This window comes from Argopecten irradians, chromosome 3 (assembly GCF_041381155.1).
Source record: "Argopecten irradians isolate NY chromosome 3, Ai_NY, whole genome shotgun sequence".
Classification (NCBI taxonomy): Eukaryota; Metazoa; Mollusca; class Bivalvia; order Pectinida; family Pectinidae; genus Argopecten; species Argopecten irradians.
This window is the reverse complement of record NC_091136.1, coordinates 65,736,524-65,758,304: the sequence shown is the minus strand read 5'-3', so window position 1 is coordinate 65,758,304 and position 21,781 is coordinate 65,736,524. Positions and strand designations below refer to the sequence as shown.

General features: G+C 38.1%; 2 protein-coding genes across 2 annotated transcripts in view; both read left to right on the top strand.

Annotated features, from left to right (window-relative positions):
• Nucleotides 1-971: 971 nt before the first annotated feature.
• LOC138319796 (uncharacterized) lies at nt 972-19,839 on the top strand. Its single transcript, XM_069262928.1, has 12 exons — nt 972-1,079; nt 1,597-1,791; nt 2,918-3,231; nt 5,114-5,257; nt 5,839-5,980; nt 14,510-14,683; nt 16,184-16,320; nt 16,719-16,892; nt 17,140-17,180; nt 17,375-17,409; nt 18,634-18,734; nt 19,821-19,839. The coding sequence occupies exons 2-12, from the start codon at nt 1,624-1,626 to the stop codon at nt 19,837-19,839; spliced, it is 1,449 nt and encodes a 482-aa protein (XP_069119029.1). The 5' UTR covers nt 972-1,079; nt 1,597-1,623.
• A 357-nt stretch (nt 19,840-20,196) lies between these two features.
• Nucleotides 20,197-21,781, top strand: part of LOC138319795 (uncharacterized) — a 107,638-nt gene continuing 106,053 nt past the window's right edge. The window contains exon 1 of the mRNA XM_069262927.1: nt 20,197-20,323. Coding sequence (XP_069119028.1) covers nt 20,269-20,323 — 55 coding nt within the window. The 5' untranslated portion in view covers nt 20,197-20,268. The remainder of the gene's footprint in view (nt 20,324-21,781) is intronic.

The window sequence follows — 21,781 nt, the reverse complement described above, 5'->3', positions numbered from 1 at the left end:
ATTGGTAGATAAACTAAGGATGGACAATTGATTGGTAGATAAACTAAGGAAGGACAATTGATTGGTAGATAAACTAAGGAAGGACAATTGATTGGTAGATAAACTAAGGAAGGACAATTAATTGGTAGATAAACTAAGGAAGGACAATTAATTGGTAGATAAACTAAGGAAGGACAAGTGATTGGTAGAATAAACATTGTAGATAAACAATTGATTGGTAGATAAACCAAGGGTGTACTCGGATCAGTGTGTGGAGATTATGTACATCAATAACTGACTGTAGACTAAAACTGAACGATGTTTGACAGGGTGATCCCAATAATCGGATATCGGGGAGTACAGACCAACCTGGAACATCGACCAGATTAAATAGGTATCATCTTCACAACATTGTACTGTTAAAGATAGCACTGTATATTGTCTGTCGGATCGATTGCTTCGCCAAGGAAGCCTGGTCCGAGCGATTAGCAGTAATCCCCTTACTTGACATGCCTGGTATTCCGTTACCCCCTGTGTACAGTGTAGTAAGGAAAGGACTGTGATGCTAATCCTCCATATACCATAGATATGGCTAGACCTTAAAGTAATACTATCCACCTTGTCCATGCCGACTGCAACATAAGTAAGAAATAGGTCCACTTATATATTTAGACGGCCGTATCTGAACCAAAGGCATTAACATTTTAACAAAGCAATTACAATGACAGTTATCACAAATATATTGCTCACAACTTCATCTTTCTAGGACAGTCGCATTAATGGCTGCCGTTGACAATTGAAACAAATTAACTAAAAACATCAATTTTCTCTCGACAATCAGGATTTATTTGAATCCGCGGTCTGATATAAAGAAGTCTACCAAAGGACATATCTGATTTAAAGTTGTCCCGTGGACAGTGTCTCAGTGCCTCAGTGTGACGACCGTGTCCCTTTAATAACAACCCACTTACAGATTGTTTCTAATTGAACAATCGATTTTTACATTGAAGTTAATAAACTTATTAACATAGAAATTTCGGAACAAATGTTACACCTTCGGGAGGAGTTCAAACGTCAACATCTCCGGTCTTCACACTAAGGTAAGACATATCAAAAACGGTTATACATATTTTATTGTCTTACCTATTAACGGATATTTCATGTTCAATTTTATTCCTTTATAGTCATTTTATACTACAATGTTTTGAATTATGTTGAACAGAAAAAGAATCATTTTAATTGCGTAATCAATATATTCAGCAGTAAGTAATTGTTGTGACTTGTGTTATAGCAGTAATTACAACAAGTCTATGACATTATGATAACATAAAACAGCATTATTACATTATGTAACTCTGCCATTCATTTAAACACCAATCCTACAGGAACAACAATCCGCCTAATAAAGGCACACGTTTTGACACCCAATGTCCTTTACTCCTATTCCATTCACGGACATTACTGTTTGCGCTTTGGTATCTATAGCCTGTTCACCTGGCAGCTTCACGATTATTTAGTTTTGGTATATGTGCTGATCACTTAGATGGAATCAAGATATATATATATTAACATTTTGTTCTTGAAAAGTTGGAATATTTGATATTTCCATTTCAACAGAATAGTATATACTACAGAACGCAGAAGATGAAGCTCCATGTGGAACTTCGTCATCTGCTTATCCTCTTGATACTGTATCGGGGGCCTGAGAATTGCGCCACCTCTAGTACAGGAACAGGAGCGACAACCGAACCAGAATTCCTAGGTGGTTCCATGAGTTTTGAGGCTTTTGATGACCATTCAGGTGATATTCTTGTAAGTGGAAATGATTGTATTGCTTTCATATTGATTTAAGGATCTGCTCTGATAAAAAGTCAAAATTTTCTGATAACTAACTTTTTCTGATATCAATGTTTTGAAATAGGAATTCAAACCAATGATGAAAAATGTAATAAAAATAATACGGTGGTGTGCTTGATTTTGATCTTTATTGAATCAAAGATACATGTAAGTATTTAACGTAAATTATTATTATACCGGAATGTCATTGTTTTGAGCATACACACGACGATCTAAAGCAATATTTTGCAAATAAATTGTCTAATATATATGAATATTCACAATATTGACAAAACCAATTTTGTCAATTTTTGCAATTCAAGAAAAAAATAATAATAAAATAGAGGATCAGTGTGCTTGTTTTTTTTTTGGCCCATTTCAAAATTTGTTATTTTTCAGCATTTCTTGATAAAACCTCCAATCATTATATCTTCAGTAAAATGTAAAAATGTAGGTTATGATTCCGCTCTTAAATGCTTATCATTTTCGTCACTTCATTTTAACCTTTAAAGATTTACAGCAAAAAATTAACTTAATAAAGCTAAAAGTGTTGCGCATCGGCGATTTAAGTAAAAATATTAAAGTAAAAAGGTTAAAATTTCATCTCTCTACAGAGTTTTAAGAAATGCACCTTTCCAAAATGGCCGCCAAATTAGTCATTTCTTAAAATTTGTGTATAACAAATTCTACCAGCAATAGAAGTTTAATATAAGACATATTTTCTATATGGCAACTTACTACAAATTGAGACAATTAGTTTTTGAAAATCACAAAAACTCTTTGATTATATTGAAACGAGACTTCAACGAGACTGAATCCGCACCAGAGCAGATCCTTAAGACTAAAATTATTTTTGTACTTTTAATACGGAAAGAAGGTTTTTGCAACTTATTGTTGGGTAATTTTATGTAATTTATAATGATGATAATATGGTGTCATCAATAATTGTGGTGCTATCTGCCTAATATATGATTCATCATGTGATTAAAAATTGTCATTATAGTCCAGTTTAAAGTTGTGTTATAAGGAATTTAAAAATATAAAACAGTAATGACTGAACAACTTTGAACTATAGGACTATATTTCTCTTTGTGTAATGTAGGTTAACGCAAAGATACTAACCGGCTGGCGACGTGACAAAGGACAGTGTGGTCTGCAATGTTCCAGTATAGGGGCGGACATCACTGGTTCACGAAACAGCATCATGGCGGCGACAGGAAACCAGGGTTACTTTGGTCACTGGGACGTGGAGGAAAAATACACGGGCCAGTCAGTTACACCACGTGGAGTTACCCCAGAGGTGAATGGTAATATATCCGTTCATGTTATGGCTCTTAATGTGATACTGGGCTGGGAACTGGACAAGGCGGAGGTCACAATCAAGGTCGACGAAACAGCAGAATACACAGATCTAATGTAAGTACTATATATATTGCATTAACATTATTCATTCTAGAAATAAGGCCAGTTGACAGTATATAAACATAGCATTTATTCAATACAATATTCAGTGCTTTATTAATTGTTTCAAAACCTTTTACTTGGACCATTCAGTGGAGCTATTCATTATCATCATGTTAATAATCATACTCATTTCTGAGAACCATGCGCTTTGAACATTTGATATAATCTTTCGTTCATCAAATTCATCACTGGTCTTAAAATAGACAAAGCCGTTTAGAAATTTTAAAATTAAAAGTGTTGTGCTTTTGTCTTTGTTCCTCCAGTCATGTTACTTTTCTTCCACTTTAAAAGAGTTTCACATAAAGTCAGAAAAGAAATAGAAGAAAAGACTGAAAGTGTCTTTAACCATCCTATAACCTTAATTGATGTTTCCTACATAGAAAACATAATCACCGCCGACTGAGTGGTTTTTTAGGTCACCTGACCGGAAGAGTCAGGATGACCTATTGTCATCATGCACTGTCCGTCGTCGTGCGCCGTGCGCCGCGCGTAAACTTTTCATTCAAAACGACTTCTTCTCAATAACTGAAAGTCCGAGGGTAACTGATATTTGGCCTGTATCATTCTGGGATGGAGTTTGTTCAAATGAATGACCTTGACCTTCATTCAAGGTCAAATAGGCTAAAATCCTTTAAAAAAACTTCTTGTGAATAACTAAGAGGCCTAGAGACCTGATATTGGGCACGTGACATGCTGGAATGAAGGGCTATCAAGTTTGTTCAAATGAATGACCTTGATCTTCATTCAAGGTCCCAGGGGTCAAATAGGCTAAAATCTTTAAAAGACTTCTTCTCAAGAACCGAAAGGCCCAGGATACCCATATTGGACCTGCAGCATGCTGGGATAAGATAAAGGACTACCAAGTTTGTTGAAATAAATGACCTTGATCATCATTCAAGGTCATAGAGGTCAAATATGCTTAACTCTTTAATCGACTTCTATTCAAGAACCGAAAGGCCCAGGATACCCAAATTGGGCCTGCTGCTTGCTGGGATGAAGGGCTACGAAGTTTGTTCAAATAAATGACCTACATATTCATTCAAGGTCACAGGGGTCAAATAGGATACAATCTTTAAACAACTTCCCCTCAAGAACCGAACGGCTCCGGATACTCATATTGGGCCTGCAGCATGCTGGGATGAAGAGCTACCAAGTTTGTTCACATGAATGAACTTGACCTTCATTCAAGGTCACAGGGGTCAAATAGATAAAAAAATTAAGCGACTTCTTGAGAATAACTAGGAGGCCTAGAAACCCGATATTGGGCCTGTGACATGCTTGGATGGAGAGCTACCAAGTTCGTTGAAATGAATGACCTTGACCTTCATCCAAGGTCACAGTGGTCAAATAGGCTAAAATCTTGAAAAATCTTTTTGTGAATAACTAAGAGGCCTAGAGACCAGATATTGGGCATGTGACATGCTGGGATGAAGGGCTACCATATTTGTTTTTAAAAAAATGACCTTGATCTTCATTCACAGGGGTCAAATAGGCTAAAATCTATAAACGACTATGGTCTATTGTGCCAATATTAAGATGACCGTTAATGCCCATGAGCCTATTTTTTAAAAACTTATAATGATTACCTTGGAAAGCACATTTTTATGGCATTTTTACTCAGTTTAAAATAGATACTAAAATGTTACATTTATTCTCTTCTAAAAAGTGTTTAAACGTTAAAAACATGTGTAATTTTACGACATTTGTTATTTACTTGTTCTGATGTGAAATCTATATATGACATTTAGCTTTTATTGTGATAATAATTATTTTACTACAGTTTTTCGGAAATAAAATTCGTGATCATAAAGATAATAAGTTGGTTGAATCACAGGTACGAGGGCCACAGTTGGACGCATTTGTCAAAACAGCCAAACATAACACAATGGCATATGCAGTTAAAAGTGAACGCTAAACAGCGTAGTGATACTAACCGGCGAAACAGAAGCCCTATCGTGCAGATGACACCTTATATGACGTGAGTATACAACACCATCTGATCTGACCATTCTTTGTACTAAAAAATACCTGTCAAACTTACGGCTCCATCCTTTATTTTATTTCATCTAAAGACGAAATATGTCAATGAAGCAATTAAAATGTAGAGGTATTCTCGGGGTTACTATTAGTGTCGTAATATCCACGATGTCCTTTTTATGTACATATATGGACCAAATCACCCGTCTGATCTGTTGTATCACATACAGCCCGCCTTCAGATTTGCCCAGGCTATCGATATTAATAGGATCCCTGTACGTACATTCTATTATCAATTTTAGTGTCTTACATGTGCCTTTGTTTGACATATGATGTAGTCGTAAAAGCTGTAAAATAATATGAAATGTAGCAATTACATGCTAGTCCATTACATGTGTTTATGAATCTAGTCTTTATTGATCCTGAACAGTATCTGCCAGACCCAAATTTCTTTAGTGATCCTGGACAGTTTTCCTATGATGCCAACAATAATGCACATGATCAACGTTTCTCCATGCATACATCTTAGGATATCGACCATTTCAGACTATAATAGTCTTTGTTTGATAACTATTGTTACAGATTGGGAATAAACAGAAACTACACACTGAGTATACCTACGATCGATCAGGACGGGGATTACTTTGAATGTCGAAAAACAGGGTTCATAGAATTTATAGATCTACAAAACAGCGTCCCGCTACAAAATCTTAACATTAAGAAGGTAGGTTTTGTCAGAAGTATATAACTAAAATTTCATCGTATTAAACTGTTTTCATAGATTAATTAACAAATGTCGAAATTTATGAAGAAAAGTAAGCACTCTCAATTGTAAACTTTGGTAATTTTGCTTGATCAAATTTAAGAAATTCAAAAGAGAAACACCGAACACAAGATAATTAATTGTTCGAAGCACATAAGGGTATCTTGACATTTCCACATTATGATGTGTTTCTCATACTTAAAAATGACATCTAGTACACTAGATATTGCTTAAATATTCCACAGCTCCAGGTAAACCCATATAGGACCTTGAGATCAATTTATGATGCATTTCATTGTCTCACTAAGACAGTATACATTTAGATTTGTATGAACTTTATGAGATATCCATACAAAGGTGCTATATGGTACTCAAGCCGAAATATTTGCTCAATGTTGTTTTCACTATTCAACATGGAGGACCATACATATGTAGCTCTGCATTCAGTTTCGAACCCAGTAGTGATGATTTTTTAGGTCATCTGTCCCGAAAGGTCAGGATGACCTATAGCCATCATGCTTCGTCCGTCGTCGTGCGCCGTCCGCCGTGCGCCGTCCGCCGTGCGCAGTCCGCCGTCAATAAACTTTTCACATTTCAATCTTCTTCTCAAGTTCTACCGGTGTGATTTGGCTGAAACTTGCATGAAACAATCCTGATATGGTCCCGAGAAAGTGTTGTTATTTTTCGGGTTGATCCGAAATCCAAGATGGCCGCCACAACCGCCATTTTGAAAACACATTTTGAACTTCTTCTCAAGTTCTACCGGTGCGATTTGGCTTGAACTTGCATGAAATGATCCTGACATGGTCCCGACAAAGTGTTGTTGTTTTTCGGGTTGATGAAATCCAAGATGGCCGCCACAGCCCCCATCTTGAAAACTAATTTTGAACTTCTTCTCAAGTTCTACTAGTGGATTTGGCTGAAACTTGCATGAAATGATCCTGACATGGTACCGACAAAGTGTTGTTATTTTTCGGGTTGATCCGAAATCCAAGATGGCCGCCACAGCCGCCATCTTGAAAACACATTTTGAACTTCTTCTCAAGTTCTACCGGTGCGATTTGGCTGAAACTTGCATGAAATGATCCTGACATAGTCCCGACAAAGTGTTGTTATTATTCGGGTCGATCTGAAATCCAAGATAACCGCCACAGCCACCATCTTGAACACACTTTTTGAACTTTTTCTCAAGTTCTACCGGTGCGATTTGGCTGAAACTTGCATGAATAATCTTTCCATAGTCCCGACAAAGTGTTGCTATTTTTCGGGTCGATCTGAAATCCAAGATGGCCGGCACAGCCGCCATCTTGAAAACACATTTTGAACTTCTTCTCAAGTTCTACCAATGCGATTTGGCAGATTCTTGCATGAAATGATCCTGAAATGGTTCCGACAAAGTGTTGTTATATTTCGGATCGATCCGAAATCCAAGATGGCCGGCACAGCCACCATCTTGAAAACACATTTTGAACTTCTTCTCAGGTTCTAATAGTGCGATTTGGCTGAAACTTGCATGAAATGATCCTGACATGGTCCCGACAAAGTATTGCTACATCTCTGGTTGATCCCAAATCGAAGATGGCTACCATGACACTATATCTAATTAATTTTCTATATGTTAAGGCTGTTGGGCCTTTTGTTTGAAATAAAATTTGTTGAAAGAAATTGAAAATGATCCTGACATGGTCCTGACAAAGTGACACCATATATAATTAATTTTACTATTGCTAAGGTAGTCAGATGACCGTTAAGGCCCTTTGGGCATCTTGTTATATAAAGTTTAAATGATTTGGTCTAAAAAAAGAAAAGTGAAATCATGTGACACAAGAATATGTAATATATAAAAAGAATTGGGGGTGTAAATGTGTTTAATAGATGCTATTGTTACATGATATGAAGTGTTTAGGATAAAAACAAAACAAAAACAATCAAGCATCTGTAATTTCTTTTCGAAAGAAAATTAAGCTGTGGTCTCATGGAATTCTATCTAAACTTTCCCCTTTTTCAGGATTTATTAAAGTGAATTATTTTATGGGTTATTGATATATATGGCTGTGAAAGAAATGGTGAAATTTATTTTGGAATGCTATTTTGAGCAACAAGTACCTGGTATTCATAAATAAAAAAACATGATTGTTGTTGCTTGTGATTCTGGATTTTGTTTGTCCATCTCTCCCCGGATTTAAAATTCCCTAAAGGAATATGGAAATAATGTTGGCTAAGTGCTGAGTAATGTTCACCAGTCATTGTGGAAAAGTTAGATTTCCCGTGGAATTGTTCACAAACTATTCCACAAGAAAAGGTTAACTATTCCACAGTAGTAGTTGATTTTGTTTGTTTGTTTGTTTGAGTTTTACGGCCCATCGACAACTAAGGTCATTTGGGGCCAAACTACAAGTCAGGCATTAACATCAGGATAAAAGATCAGGGTAAGAAGAGGCAAGTAAGGATTAAAACACAGATTGTAAACGTTTATTTGATAAAAAAAGGTTTGCATGGGATAAAATAGTTTGGGCTAAAAAACACGAGAAAACTCATGCAAAATGTTGATGAAACTATGAAATGTTGAGTTGATATGATGAGAAAAAAAAAGTTCATATTTTATCTAAAATACCGATTTCTTTGAGATAATTAAAAATACGATTATGTCTCACGACATTGAACAAAGTGTACATGTCGGAGACATCGTAGTACTTATCTCGTATGTGCTTAAAATTAATACAGTGCACTAAAATATGCAGTGAGGAGAATCACATGCATTGCATGTGGGAGGATCCTCCCCTCTCAATATATAAGAATGTGTAAAATATGTGTGTCCAGTTCGGAGCCGAGAGAGAACAACTTCCTCTCTGCGGTCTCTCCGACTGGACAGTTTAGGATTAAGTGTAGGTTGAATTTTAAACAGTTTATTGTTTGTTTCGATAGACTACCTTTATTGCCAATGGTGTTTGATGGCTAATTGAATGTAAGGTTTGATGTCGGTGTATGGTAGTTTCAAATATGTTTGTGCTAGCCGAAGAGCAGTCTTAGCTGCTTTATCACCCTGTTCATTCCCCTTTATACCCACATGACTTGGGATCCAGAGATAAGTAATTTGAGTTTTAGACGATAATCGAAATGTTCGGGTTAAAAAAATTGAATTAGAGTATTTCTTGGGTTTTTTGATTTCAAAGCCTGAAGAACCGAAAGAGAGTCTGAACAGATGATTGCCTTTTCAATGCGGTGTTCTTCGATGTGGTCAAGAGCCAGACCGATGGCACAAGCTTCCGCAGAGAAAATGGAGGCAACATCTGGAAGTCGGATAAAGGAACAGTGATTAGATGTACAGCATGCTGCCGCAACCTTATCACCATCTTTTGAGCCGTCAGTGTAGATCTTAACATGATCAGGGAAAGTCCTGATGCACTCCCGAAAGGAGGATTTATGTTCTTCGGGTAATGCACTGGACTTTGCCCTCTCATGCAAAGATAAATTGATATCAGGTGTTTGAATGAGCCATGGTGGTACATCCGATATGGTATACTCGTCAATGTTGTCTAAATTTATATTTAGTTCCTGCAAAAACTTTGAAATTCTGATGCCAAATGTTGGTATGAGCTTTTGATTTTGTCTGAATATGTCCTGGTGTTGTGGATTAAATTCAAGATCGAATGCAGGGTTTTTGGGATTGGATTTCAGTTGAGCAGCATACTATAAGGATAATTTCTTTCGTCGATCATCTAGAGATGGCTCATTAGCTTCCACATGGAGACTCTTCACAGGTGTTGTTCGAAAAGCTCCAAGTGCCAGACGCAGTCCCTGATTCTGGATAGGGTCAAGCATCTGTAGATAGGAGCTGTGAGCCGATCCATACACAATCGAGCCGTAGTCAAGTGATCTAATAAGTGCACGGTAGATACACAGAAGCATTTCACGGTATGCACCCCAATCAGAATGGGAACAGAACACGTAGAATGTTCAGCGCCTTCGAGCACTTATCCTTCAGACGTTTTATGTGTGGAACAAAGGACAGTTTCGAATCAAATATTAATCCAAGAAATTTAGTTTGTTCAACTACTGGAATTTTAATTCCATTGAGTGTGAGGTCTGAATCGTTGTGTGGTTTTTGTTTTTGACAGAAATGCATACAGACAGTTTTTGATCTTGAAAATCTAAAGCCATTTTCATCAGCCCAATTTTGTAATTTGCCTAAACATTGTTGTAGTTGTCGTTCTATAGTGTGCAAATTCCTTGATCTGTAGCAGATGAAGAAATCATCCACAAATAGAGACCCTTCTGTAGATTGACCAAGACATTTGGTTATGCTGTTAATTTTTAAGCCAAAAAATGTGACAGACAGGATACCACCCTGAGGGACACCCATCTACTGTTTTTGTGTTTCTGAATAAGTTGAACCCGTTCGAAATTTGAAATGCCTGTCAGATATAAAATTTGAAATAAATTTTGGCAAATTACCACGTATACCGATATCATGAAGATCGTTCATGATTCCATATTGCCAAGTTGTGTCGTATGCCTTTTCAAGGTCAAAGAATACAGCCACAAGATGTTCTTTCTTGGCAAAGGCTTTTCGTATAAATGTTTCTAGTCTAACTAAATGGTCTACCGTTCCCCTGCGGTCTCTAAAGCCGCTTTGCAAAGGACTTAAAATATGGTTTGATTCCAGGAACCAAACTAATCTAGTATTTATCATACGTTCAAGAGTTTTACAAATGCAGCTGGTCAGTGAGATAGGACGATAGTTATTGGCATCAGTAGCATCCTTCCAGGGCTACGGAAGGTGTATAATAGTAGATTCCTTCCAAGACTCGGGAATTTTGCCAGAAGAATAGACTTGGTTAAATATAGTTAAAAGACAGTTTAGTGAAGCGTCTGGTAATTGTTTTAAAAACATATATGGAATTTCGTCTGGTCCAGCTGCCGAGTCCTTTGATTTCTCGAGGGACTCGAGCAGTTCTGGTAGCTCGAAAGGCGTATTGTAACTTTCAGTATTGGAGGATTTAAAATTTAGACGTCTTTTTTCCTTCTCTTTTTTTAAATTTTTGGAATTTTTTGGAATGATTTTTGACCGATGAATGTTCAGCGAAATTTTTGGCAAAGGCGTCGGCTATTTCGGATTTAGTAGAAAAGATTTTATTTTTGTTTATATGGGAGGATGGTGTTGTTTTTCTTTTCCCACTAATTTTGCCAATCATTTCCCAAACTTTCTTCGAAGATGTATTGGAGTTAATTTTTGAAACGTACTCTTTCCAAGTACTTTTCTTGTCGGACTTAATGGACCTTCGAGCTTTAGCTCTCCATATTTTAAAGTTGTTATAGTTTGAGACGGTTGGTGAAGCCAAGTACCGCCTCAGAGCTGCATTTCTACCAGATCTATTGATAAATGAATCATTTGACAGAAGGAACTTTGTAGGTTTTGGCACGGATTTTGGTATGGTTTTTGTAGCGATAGAAGTGAGCGCTTCTGTGAAAATTTTAATGGGGTCATCGAGGTTCAAAAAATTATCCGCGATGAGCTCCTCGGCGCATAAGGTTTTAAACTGAGCCCAATCCGCCTTATGTAAATTCCAACGAGGAACCGGCTCCTCAAGTTTTGGTGACCCTATGTTTTTTTAATATGATTGGAAAGTGATCGCTTCCACAAAGATCATCGTTGACCCTCCAATCATAATCCAGAAGAATTGATGGATGGCATAACGATAGATCAATGTGGGTAAGCGAGCCACAGGCAGGGTGTAAATATGTTGGGGCATTGGTGTTATAAAGACATAAGCTGTTTTTATCAATAAACTCTTCGATACGTCTACCTCTATCATCAGTACCTGGGAAGCCCCAGAGGCTATTATGACCGTATAAGTCACCCATGATAATATATGGCACTGGTAGTTGCGATACGAGGTTACTTACTTCATCACAACTAAATGGATTATTTAGAGGTAAATATATAGAACAGATTGTTATTTTTCTGTGAAGAGTTGCACTTACGGCAACAGCTTGTAAGGTGGTATTTAGCTGGATGTGTCTGTGGGGGACGTTTTTATGCACCGCCACCGCCACACCACCTGATGCCCGGCCGCCTGTTGTTGGAGTGTAATGTAAATTATATGAGATTGATGGTGTCTTTCAGCATTATTTCTTGGAGGCAGAATATGGATGGGTTCTTTGCTTGTACAAGATGTTCCAGTTCTTCTATGTTCGCTTTAAATCCGCGTATGTTCCATTGTATGATTGTGTTTGTCATGGTGCTCCCCGAGGATAGCTTTTCGGACCGACAGGACTACTTGAAGTAGGTTGTTTGGCGATAGTAGATGTGCTGTCGCCAAACTCGCTGTCGTCCGAGAGAACATCATAGATGTTCCGACTATGAACAGGGTCATCTGATCCCTTACCGGGTTTATTATTTATTGCTGGGAGCCTCGGCAGCTTTACCTTGGTGGCTTTGGTCCGCCGTTGCTCCTGTGGTGGTGTTGTTGCTGGTCGCTTGGAGTTACCAGCAAGCTTTTTTAAGTCAATAGACGGTTGTGATAATGTACGTCTATGACGGGCCACGTTTCGAATAGCTTGTTTTGTTCGTGTTTGGGGTGCTGGGCCTGTTGGTTTGTTATTAGGCAGGGCAGGTTCGACTGGCGACGATGTGCTACCAGTAGCAACCCTACCTGATTTGAACCGGGATGGTGATCCGAAAAGAATCTTGTCATTCTTCTCATCATACAATGCTGGTTTGTCAAAGTATGCCTGTACTGTTGCATCGCTAACAGTTATGGTGCTGTGTTGCTTGGGTTTTGTTACAGATGCATAGGACAATGCTGTAGGGTCAGTACTCTCGACTATCCTCCTGGCTTCAGGAAAGGGAATGTTTCGGGTATATTTCACCCGAACAATCTCCCTCTCTTTCTTCCAGGAAGGACAATCGCGAGACGAAGCTGCTTGAGTGCAATTGCAATTAGCACAATCGTCAGGATCGCTATGACCCTCACGTCCACAGTGCTCACAAACCTCCTTGCGCCTGCATCGATCCTCATGATGACCATATCTCTGGCAGTTACGACATCGTAGAGGATTTGGTATATATGGAGTGATGTTGCAGCGCAAGTACCCTACCATTACTGATGATGGGAGGTTGGGCACTGCGAACGTAAGTACAAAGGTGTTTGTTTTGACAGTTTGATCAGTATCCGCCTCACCTCCGAGACCGAGAAATTCTCTGATTTGAAGAACTGCAAGATATCGGCATCGGTATCGTTCTGCAAGGCAGGGAATCTGATTACCCCCTTGTAGAAATTCAGGGATTGGTGTGCCCTAACATGTACACCAACACCGAAGAAATCTTTTAACTTCAACAAGTTTTCCGATTGTGTCTTTCGGAAGACTTCTACAAGGAGGTCTCCCGATCTTGACTTCACGGATTTTGCTGTCCCTATGCAACCTTGGATGACATTTTAAATTACAAAAGGTGATAGCGATGCGACTTTTTCCCCAGATTCTTTAGATGTTATCAGGAGAAACTGGGGAAAAGATGTGTCTATATTGGTACTGTTATCAGGGTTTGTTTGTTCTTTTTGTTTACTATTGGAAGCCATCTGTAGAGTTTGGTATTGTTCACTATCTGTGCCCCCACCCACCACGGAGTCCAACATGGGGACACTATCAATGACACGGATATCCAGTGTCAAAGTGCCAGGGATACACAAGATAGTATACTCGGGAGAATATTCCGAACTAAAATAATCAAAATCAAGCTCGCGGTGGCACTCTCGCAAGAGTAATATTAAATACCACACCTGCGACAGTACAACCGCAAAACTGATCAAGATAAACTTGACTATTCAAATTAGACTCACGATTGACCCTAAGCCACCGCCTTCTTGGAAATCGGGATACCAAGGGCTCGGCATGACCAGCCGATTGATAATACAGGGCCCATATTACCTCCCGTCTATCCGGAGTCTGAAGCCAAAGTGGTATGTAGCAGTAAGAAAAGGAAGAAAAAAGAGCAAAACCTATTCAACCACCAGGACCTTCTTCCCCCAGATACGAGATGCAACCCATGGCAAACAGGTTGGCTCAAATTGGAGCTACTGTGAAATATCACACGGACGCACATCACACCCCCAAAAGTGGTGTCCATCCGCAGGAGACCAGTGCACCCAGTCTCGGGACGTGGACCCAGCTTTCATGGAGACCTGATAAAAGTCGACTGGCTCATATCAACTACTAGGTCTCCATGAAAGCTGGGTCCACGTCCCGATAAAAGTCGACTGGCTGAACTATAACTCAAGCAATAGATGACATCACAGCCATGTTTTAAAGACGCATTATTATCTATTTTGTTGGTAAAAATATTCGTTGTTAGCCTAAACCATAATGATTAATATACAAGATGGAATTCTCATATTCATGATACATGTACCACAAAACAACCAAATGTTCTATGCCAATTTCATAAAACAACTGTAAATGTTTGCTTTGACTGGACAATCTATTTTCTAGGATTGCTTTATACAAATTGACACCTCCGCTCCTCACTACCAAGTAGGCGATTCAGCAGTCATAGCAGCCACAATACAGGACTTCAACAGAGAAAACATCAAACTGACAGGTGATCCTAATCCCCTCCGTCAGCGATACACTAAAGGGCGACCTCTAAGTTCTGTTCCGGTACAGGTAGGTACATCAAAGGGCGGGCTCTTAGTTCAGTCCCGGTAAAGGTAGGTATATCATAAGACAGGCTCTTATTTCTGTACCAGTACAGGTAGGTACACCAAAGGGCGGTCTCTTAGTTCAGTCCCGATACAGGTAAGAACACCAAAACTTTAAAACATATTTCATATTATAAGTGGATAATGTGTTTTAAATAAATGATTTAGTAACCGAAACTTGCGATTTCCTTTTTTTAGAAACTTTTAACCAAACGCATGATATAAATTCAAATACAGTAACATATTAAGGGCTACCCCCAAAGAATTGGAAACAAATTATCCTTAAAAATAGTAGAAAAATTAATAGCATTCAATGCTAACTGAAAACGTCTCTTATGAGTAACAAAAAAGTTTCATTTTTTACAACATCTTAAGTAAAGATCATCGTGAATCCCAATTATAACTTCAGGAAAATGGAATGAACAATTAGAAATCGTTCTTGTATCAGAAGACTGGACATTAATTGATAAGTTACTGTTGTGGCTAACACATGATACGAATATACAACTTTCAACTTTCTTCACAGAATTGTTATACAGAAAACACTACAGTTACTCTACGTTATTACTACATTATATGATAACACCGTACTACAAAGCTCCAACCGTATTTGGGGTGTATATGTTAGATAGTATCTAAATCTCTGGTAGAAATAACATTATTTCTTCGTGAAAATAACCCTACCTAAACTTCTCTAAAAGTTAAAAAAAAAATCCAAAAAACAACAAACAAACAAAAAAAACCCAAAAAACCACGACATCTGTTACTCTCACATGTTCCCACAGTACAACTTCGCTCATAAAAATCGGACTCCGAGGTCCAGTAAGAAAGAATGTTGGTTTTGCGTCTGAATGAGATTTATTTTACATTTAATATATATATCACACGGAACTTGATAATCGATAATATTGAGATTATTCTACACCCTTATTTTTTCGCTTGGTTATTCTTTGAGATAATTTTGACGTTTCACTTCAAATGTGTTTCTTTTTATAACTATATACTATATACTTCGGTCTTCTGGCTTACAAAACCAATGTTAATGCCCAGAACTTTGCCTAAAACAGAATGACACTTTCAATGTTGTATTTAAAATATAAACAGTATAATTAAATGATTATTTGTTTTTTTTTCTTTAAAAACAACAACAGGATGTTTACATTTATCAAAAGAAACACTCTGGACTGAGCGTCAAACGTTCGTCGTTATTCTACCTTTAAAATTGTCTGCAATGATCAAATATTTGACAATGGCTCAATCATCGTTTAAATAAATAAGATCTAATTAATTATTAAAGATAGTTACTATAAGATTGAATAGTATTGCAAGGTTGTTCATGGAATTTGCTTATATTACTAGAATAAGTTTAAACATGTATGTGATAAAATAACCATATAACGTATTCTATTGTCTTTTCGGATGTGTAAAATGCTGGTGGTTTATAATATATTTTTATATCTTTCAGTTCTATATAGAAATAATAACTAAAGACGAAGCACCTGTAATCATTGACCCGACCCCACCCGAACAACAGATGTTTACGATATTTGTGGGGTCAGACCTGGAAATAAAGGTCGTGGCCAAACCGACCAATCCTACCAGGTTGGTTTACAGAGATAAGGACTTAAGAAAATCAGCTTTATATAATTAAAACATTGCCACTTTCTGAAGCTGAAGCTTACTGAGCGCGAATAATACATGTATAACGGCAACGTTTAGGATAAATAATAGCTTGTTTTACCTTATGTCTTACAGTGTCCAAATGCTCCCACATAGGATATATTGGACATAGTATATTGATAGTCCACTGACAGATAATATTGACGATGATATGGTTTTCTAGCTGTTTCTACACTGAATGACTATATTGGATATTTTGCTCGTATTTGTTATTGTTTTCACATCTTCGTGTTATAATAACCTCCTCCTGTCTCTTTTTATTATTATTACCATGATTATGACACATTTTGATGACAGTCCTCTTCCTTGCCACATTTCAGAACAGTATCGACATTTTTCTTCACACGACGTGATGGCGTCGTCCCACTGACATCCGCAGTGACGGACGAATCCTCCATTGACACACGAGCGAAAGGTCAGGCAGTGTTATGGAGCCCGGTATCGTCTGACATTGGTGACCACATTCTGTGTGCGAGGGTTCAGGATAGCGCTGGGTAACGTCCATTATCCATTTTTCCAGAGGTGGTGATCTCACCGAAATATTTAAAAAATGTGTATGGTGTGATACAATTGGTTTTTTTCTGTTTTAAAATATTTTTTTACTAAGCTTTCATTTACATGTATATCTACTTCAATAATTAATAATCAATAACTACAAGTTCAAGAAATCTAAATATATGCACCATGAGATAAAAAAGAGATAGCACATCATATTGTCACATTTACTTTTCATTTTGTCAGATACGACTCACTACCTCGATGCGTCATAATCCGAGTGAAAGGTATGCTTTCCAAATACAAAAGGTGAATTTCATCACTAGCCACTTGGATTTTATAACTGATTTTTTTTCATATTATTCGTACAGAAACAAACCCAAGATATATGCATAGATTAACGTAAATTAAGATGAGATACGCTGTCCAACAAAGATACCCACACCATGAATTATTATTGTCACCTGTTTTTGACTTTCAGATGCTCTTGCCGGAACCGGATCAACGATTGTACAGGTAAGATATAAGGGTGTACTCGAAAATAATTTAATTTCACCTGTTACACAGAATTTAATTGGCTGACATTTTTTCTTTATCAGACCATAATGTAAGAGAAAACCGGAACTACTTTTTCGCTAGGCTATATAAGTATAGGCCTAGTCGTGTAAAAAATCATGGCAGATGGTTGAAGGAGGTAACTCGTTATTGACGTTGCAGAAATGAAACTGATAAGTTGATGATCAAATTATCATTGATAACTTTTATTTTAAGTAAATGCCGTCCATCAATTTTGTGTGTTTTTATCATAAATATTTATTCGGCGACACCTGCTGTTAGCCAAACCGTTGTCGGCTGCAACTTGTCATACAGCTGTTCGCTATGGCAAGCCTCACCTTGGGAAGCATGGACGTTACGTATTTTTAAAATGGAGTCATAAAGAGAAAAAAACAGTGTTAAGAGTACACTGTTTTTTTTCCGTTATGGCTTACTGTAATATTTTTCCCCTTAACCTTTCACTGTCTTGTTCGTAGCCCACGTAGGGAAGGATTTTCGGTGTTTTCTCCTCAGGTACTTTGTACCAGTTCTAGTTCCTAGTCCTATTTTCCCTTCTGACTTTTAAAACCAATCATATTTTGACCTGTAATACATTCGGAGTGCCAAAAGAGAAGAAATGTCTTTTTTTCAGATTTTTTATTTGTTTGATTACATTAACGTCCTATTAACAGCAAGTGGAAAGTTTACCTTTTTATAGTGCTATATCGCTGCAGCATGCCGCCGAAAACACCACGCAACACACCCCATCCGTTCACATTATACTGACAACGGGCGAACCAGTCGTCCCACTCCCTTAATGCTGAACGCTAAGCAGGAGCAGAAACTACTACTTTTATAGATTATGGTGTGTCTCGGCAGAGGGGATAACTCAGAACCTTGCTCACAGGGGCGAGCGCTCAACAGAAGGCCAAAAGTGAGGTGGTGTCAAGGGAGACGTTAGGTAGAAGTGAAAAGTTCAGATATTAAATCAAGTCACCTTTTACGATCATGCAATAGGGGCAGCAGGTACAATTATAACGCGTGCATTTTAATTGGCACATAGATAATGATTACCATCATAACCTCTTCATCTTTTTGGCATTTCCCTGTTTTATTGTATTACAAATCACATTAAAGCTATTGATATTCGAGGCACGTAATTGTGTATGATACCTAAGAGTATTAAATATATATCTTGCCATCTAGGGGAAGCCAATGTTCCTCCGCTTTCCATCCAATGGAGAGATTGCCTGTTTGGTCGGGTCCAATTGCCGTTTTCCTATCTACGCCTTTTCTTCTACAGCAGGGTATGTACACATCTCCATACATTTATGAAATGTTGGTTTTATATTTCATTCCTACAATTTTTTTTTGTTTCTTTCGCAAGCCAGACCAACGGCTTAAGGATTTGGCGGCCACGGAAGTAGAGCCACTTTCTGGTTTTTACTTATAATCCTCACTGATTTTTTAGCTTATATATTCAAATCTTTACCCTTAATGTAGGAAAAAAGATTCACTACTTTCTTCTAGTGGAAAAAAGTAGAGCACAAGCCAGCGACACGAGACCCCCAATTTTCTGCCTGAACAGGGATACTCAGAACTTATTCTATAAAGACTAGTTTTGGTAGCTCAATATTAAGACATAACTTGCTGCTTTTTGATCAATAACTGGGAAACACTGTCAAACATAATACATATCAAACCCCTCATATAGGAAATTATGGCTTAATTAATATGGATGGCAACTAGGTATCTGTCAGTGACAGTACCACAAACGAGCACACGGACATATGTTTTTTTCTTTCACAATGAACTCCTCTTTCCAAAACATCTATAGTGTGGTATGAATACAAGCGTCCTTAAGGATGGAGAAGTTGATAATTTTTTTTTATTCTCATATAGATTTTTTGGAAAAAGGAGTATTTCATTTGGAAGAAAAAAACAGGATACATCGATTTTATGGGAGGGACCATAGTAAGAAAATTTTCCTAATGTGTTTTGATATGTAATGAATGTTTGTAGAATTCATTTTCTATAGTCTATCCAGCATTAATATATGAATTTTTTATAAGTGGATTATCTTTATGCATATCAATAATTAGTTTGTTTTTAAAATCAGTGAAAAATTGGGGGACCGTGTGCTTACTTTTTGCCCCCATTTTGAATTTATTTTTAATCATCTTTATTGTTTTAAGTGATTTTTCGTAAACAACATGATGATTCATTTTTGCAAAAAACAGCTGAAAAAAGTTAAAAAAATGGGTAAAACTGTGGCTCTACTTGAAGCGCGAGGAAAAAAGACACAATTTCATTTACTAAATCACATATAAAGTTTGATTAATGTTGTGCAAATGTACGAAATGTAATTGATGATTTTGTACTGTATTCCCTAGCCATAACGAAATGTTTTGAAGCCATCGTCCACCAAAGGGTATGCATTCTTTTGTTCTCGTTACTTACAAAGTTACGGAGAGTAATCCAGTGGTATAAAACAAATGTTTAATCTGTTTGTGTTTAGATATACAAACGTTTATTGTGTTAATTTCTAAGTTTTTCGATTAAATTATTGATAAAATATTATTTTACGTTGTGGATGGGAATCGGACCGTTTCCTTGTTCTGTTGTTTGATGTAGAATATATGTATATTTTAAAATCTGTTATTCAGCTACCCTATTCGATACAGTACATGGAGTAAGTGGAAGTGAAATTTAGGTTACTGTTTGTATTAAGAAACGTACATTATTTTGTCACCTTTACTGCTTTATTCACTTGTTTTTGTAGACCCGTGTGAAATACAACCTTGTAGAAACGGTGCCGAGTGTGTGACAAATGGCGATAAAATGTCATTTGTGTGTATGTGTCCGGCAGGTTACAACGGGACCACGTGTGATATAGGTACTGAGGCCATATAAATTGGTGAAATTACACGTGTAAATCTGTTATTGTAGTGTTCATTGGTAATATCCTGGTTCTATTAAATGTTTACAGACAGGGAGCACCACAGACATGTCCTTCACTGGGGTGTGGACAGACAGGTACTATATTGTGTTTGGGCACCTCAGAGGTATCCTTCACTGGGGTGTGGACAGACAGGGACTATATTGTGTTTGGGCACCTCAGAGGTATCCTTCACTGGGGTGTGGACAGACAGGGACTATATTGTGTTTGGGCACCTCAGAGATGTCCTTCACTGGGATGTTTACAGACGGGGACTCTATTGTGTTTGGGCACCTCAGAGGTATCCTTCACTGGGATGTTTACAGACGGGGACTATATTGTGTTAGGAGCACCTCAGAGGTGTCCTTCACTGGGATGTTTACAGACGGGGACTATATTGTGTTTGGGCACCTCAGAGATGTCCTTCACTGGGATGTTTACAGACGGGGACTCTATTGTGTTTGGGCACCTCAGAGGTATCCTTCACTGGGATGTTTACAGACGGGGACTATATTGTGTTAGGAGCACCTCAGAGGTGTCCTTCACTGGGATGTTTACAGACGGGGACTATATTGTGTTTGGAGCACCTCAGAGGTGTCCTTCACTGGGATGTTTACAGACGGGGACTATATTGTGTTTGGGCACCTCAGAGGTGTCCTTCACTGGGATGTTTACAGACGGGGAATATATCGTGGTTGGACACCTGAGATGTGTCCTTCACTGGGATGTTTACAGACGGGGACTATATTGTGTTTGGGCACCTCAGAGGTGTCCTTCACTGGGAAGTTTACAGACGGGGACTATATTGTGTTTGGAGCACCTCAGAGGTGTCCTTCACTGGGATGTTTACAGACGGGGACTCTATTGTGTTTGGAGCACCTCAGAGGTATCCTTCACTGGGATGTTTACAGACGGGGACTCTATTGTGTTTGGAGCACCTCAGAGGTGTCCTTCACTGGGATGTTTACAGACGGGGACTATATTGTGTTTGGAGCACCTCAGAGGTGTCCTTCACTGGGATGTTTACAGACGGGGACTATATTGTGTTTGGAGCACCTCAGAGGTGTCCTTCACTGGGATGTTTACAGACGGGGACTATATTGTGTTTGGAGCACCTCAGAGGTGTCCTTCACTGGGATGTTTACAGACGGGGACTCTATTGTGTTTGGAGCACCTCAGAGGTGTCCTTCACTGGGATGTTTACAGACGGGGACTATATTGTGTTTGGGCACCTCAGAGGTATCCTTCACTGGGATGTTTACAGACGGGGACTATACATGTATTGTGTTTGGGCACCTCAGAGGTGTCCTTCACTGGGATGTTTACAGACGGGGACTATATTGTGTTTGGGCACCTCAGAGGTATCCTTCACTGGGATGTTTACAGACGGGGACTATACATGTATTGTGTTTGGGC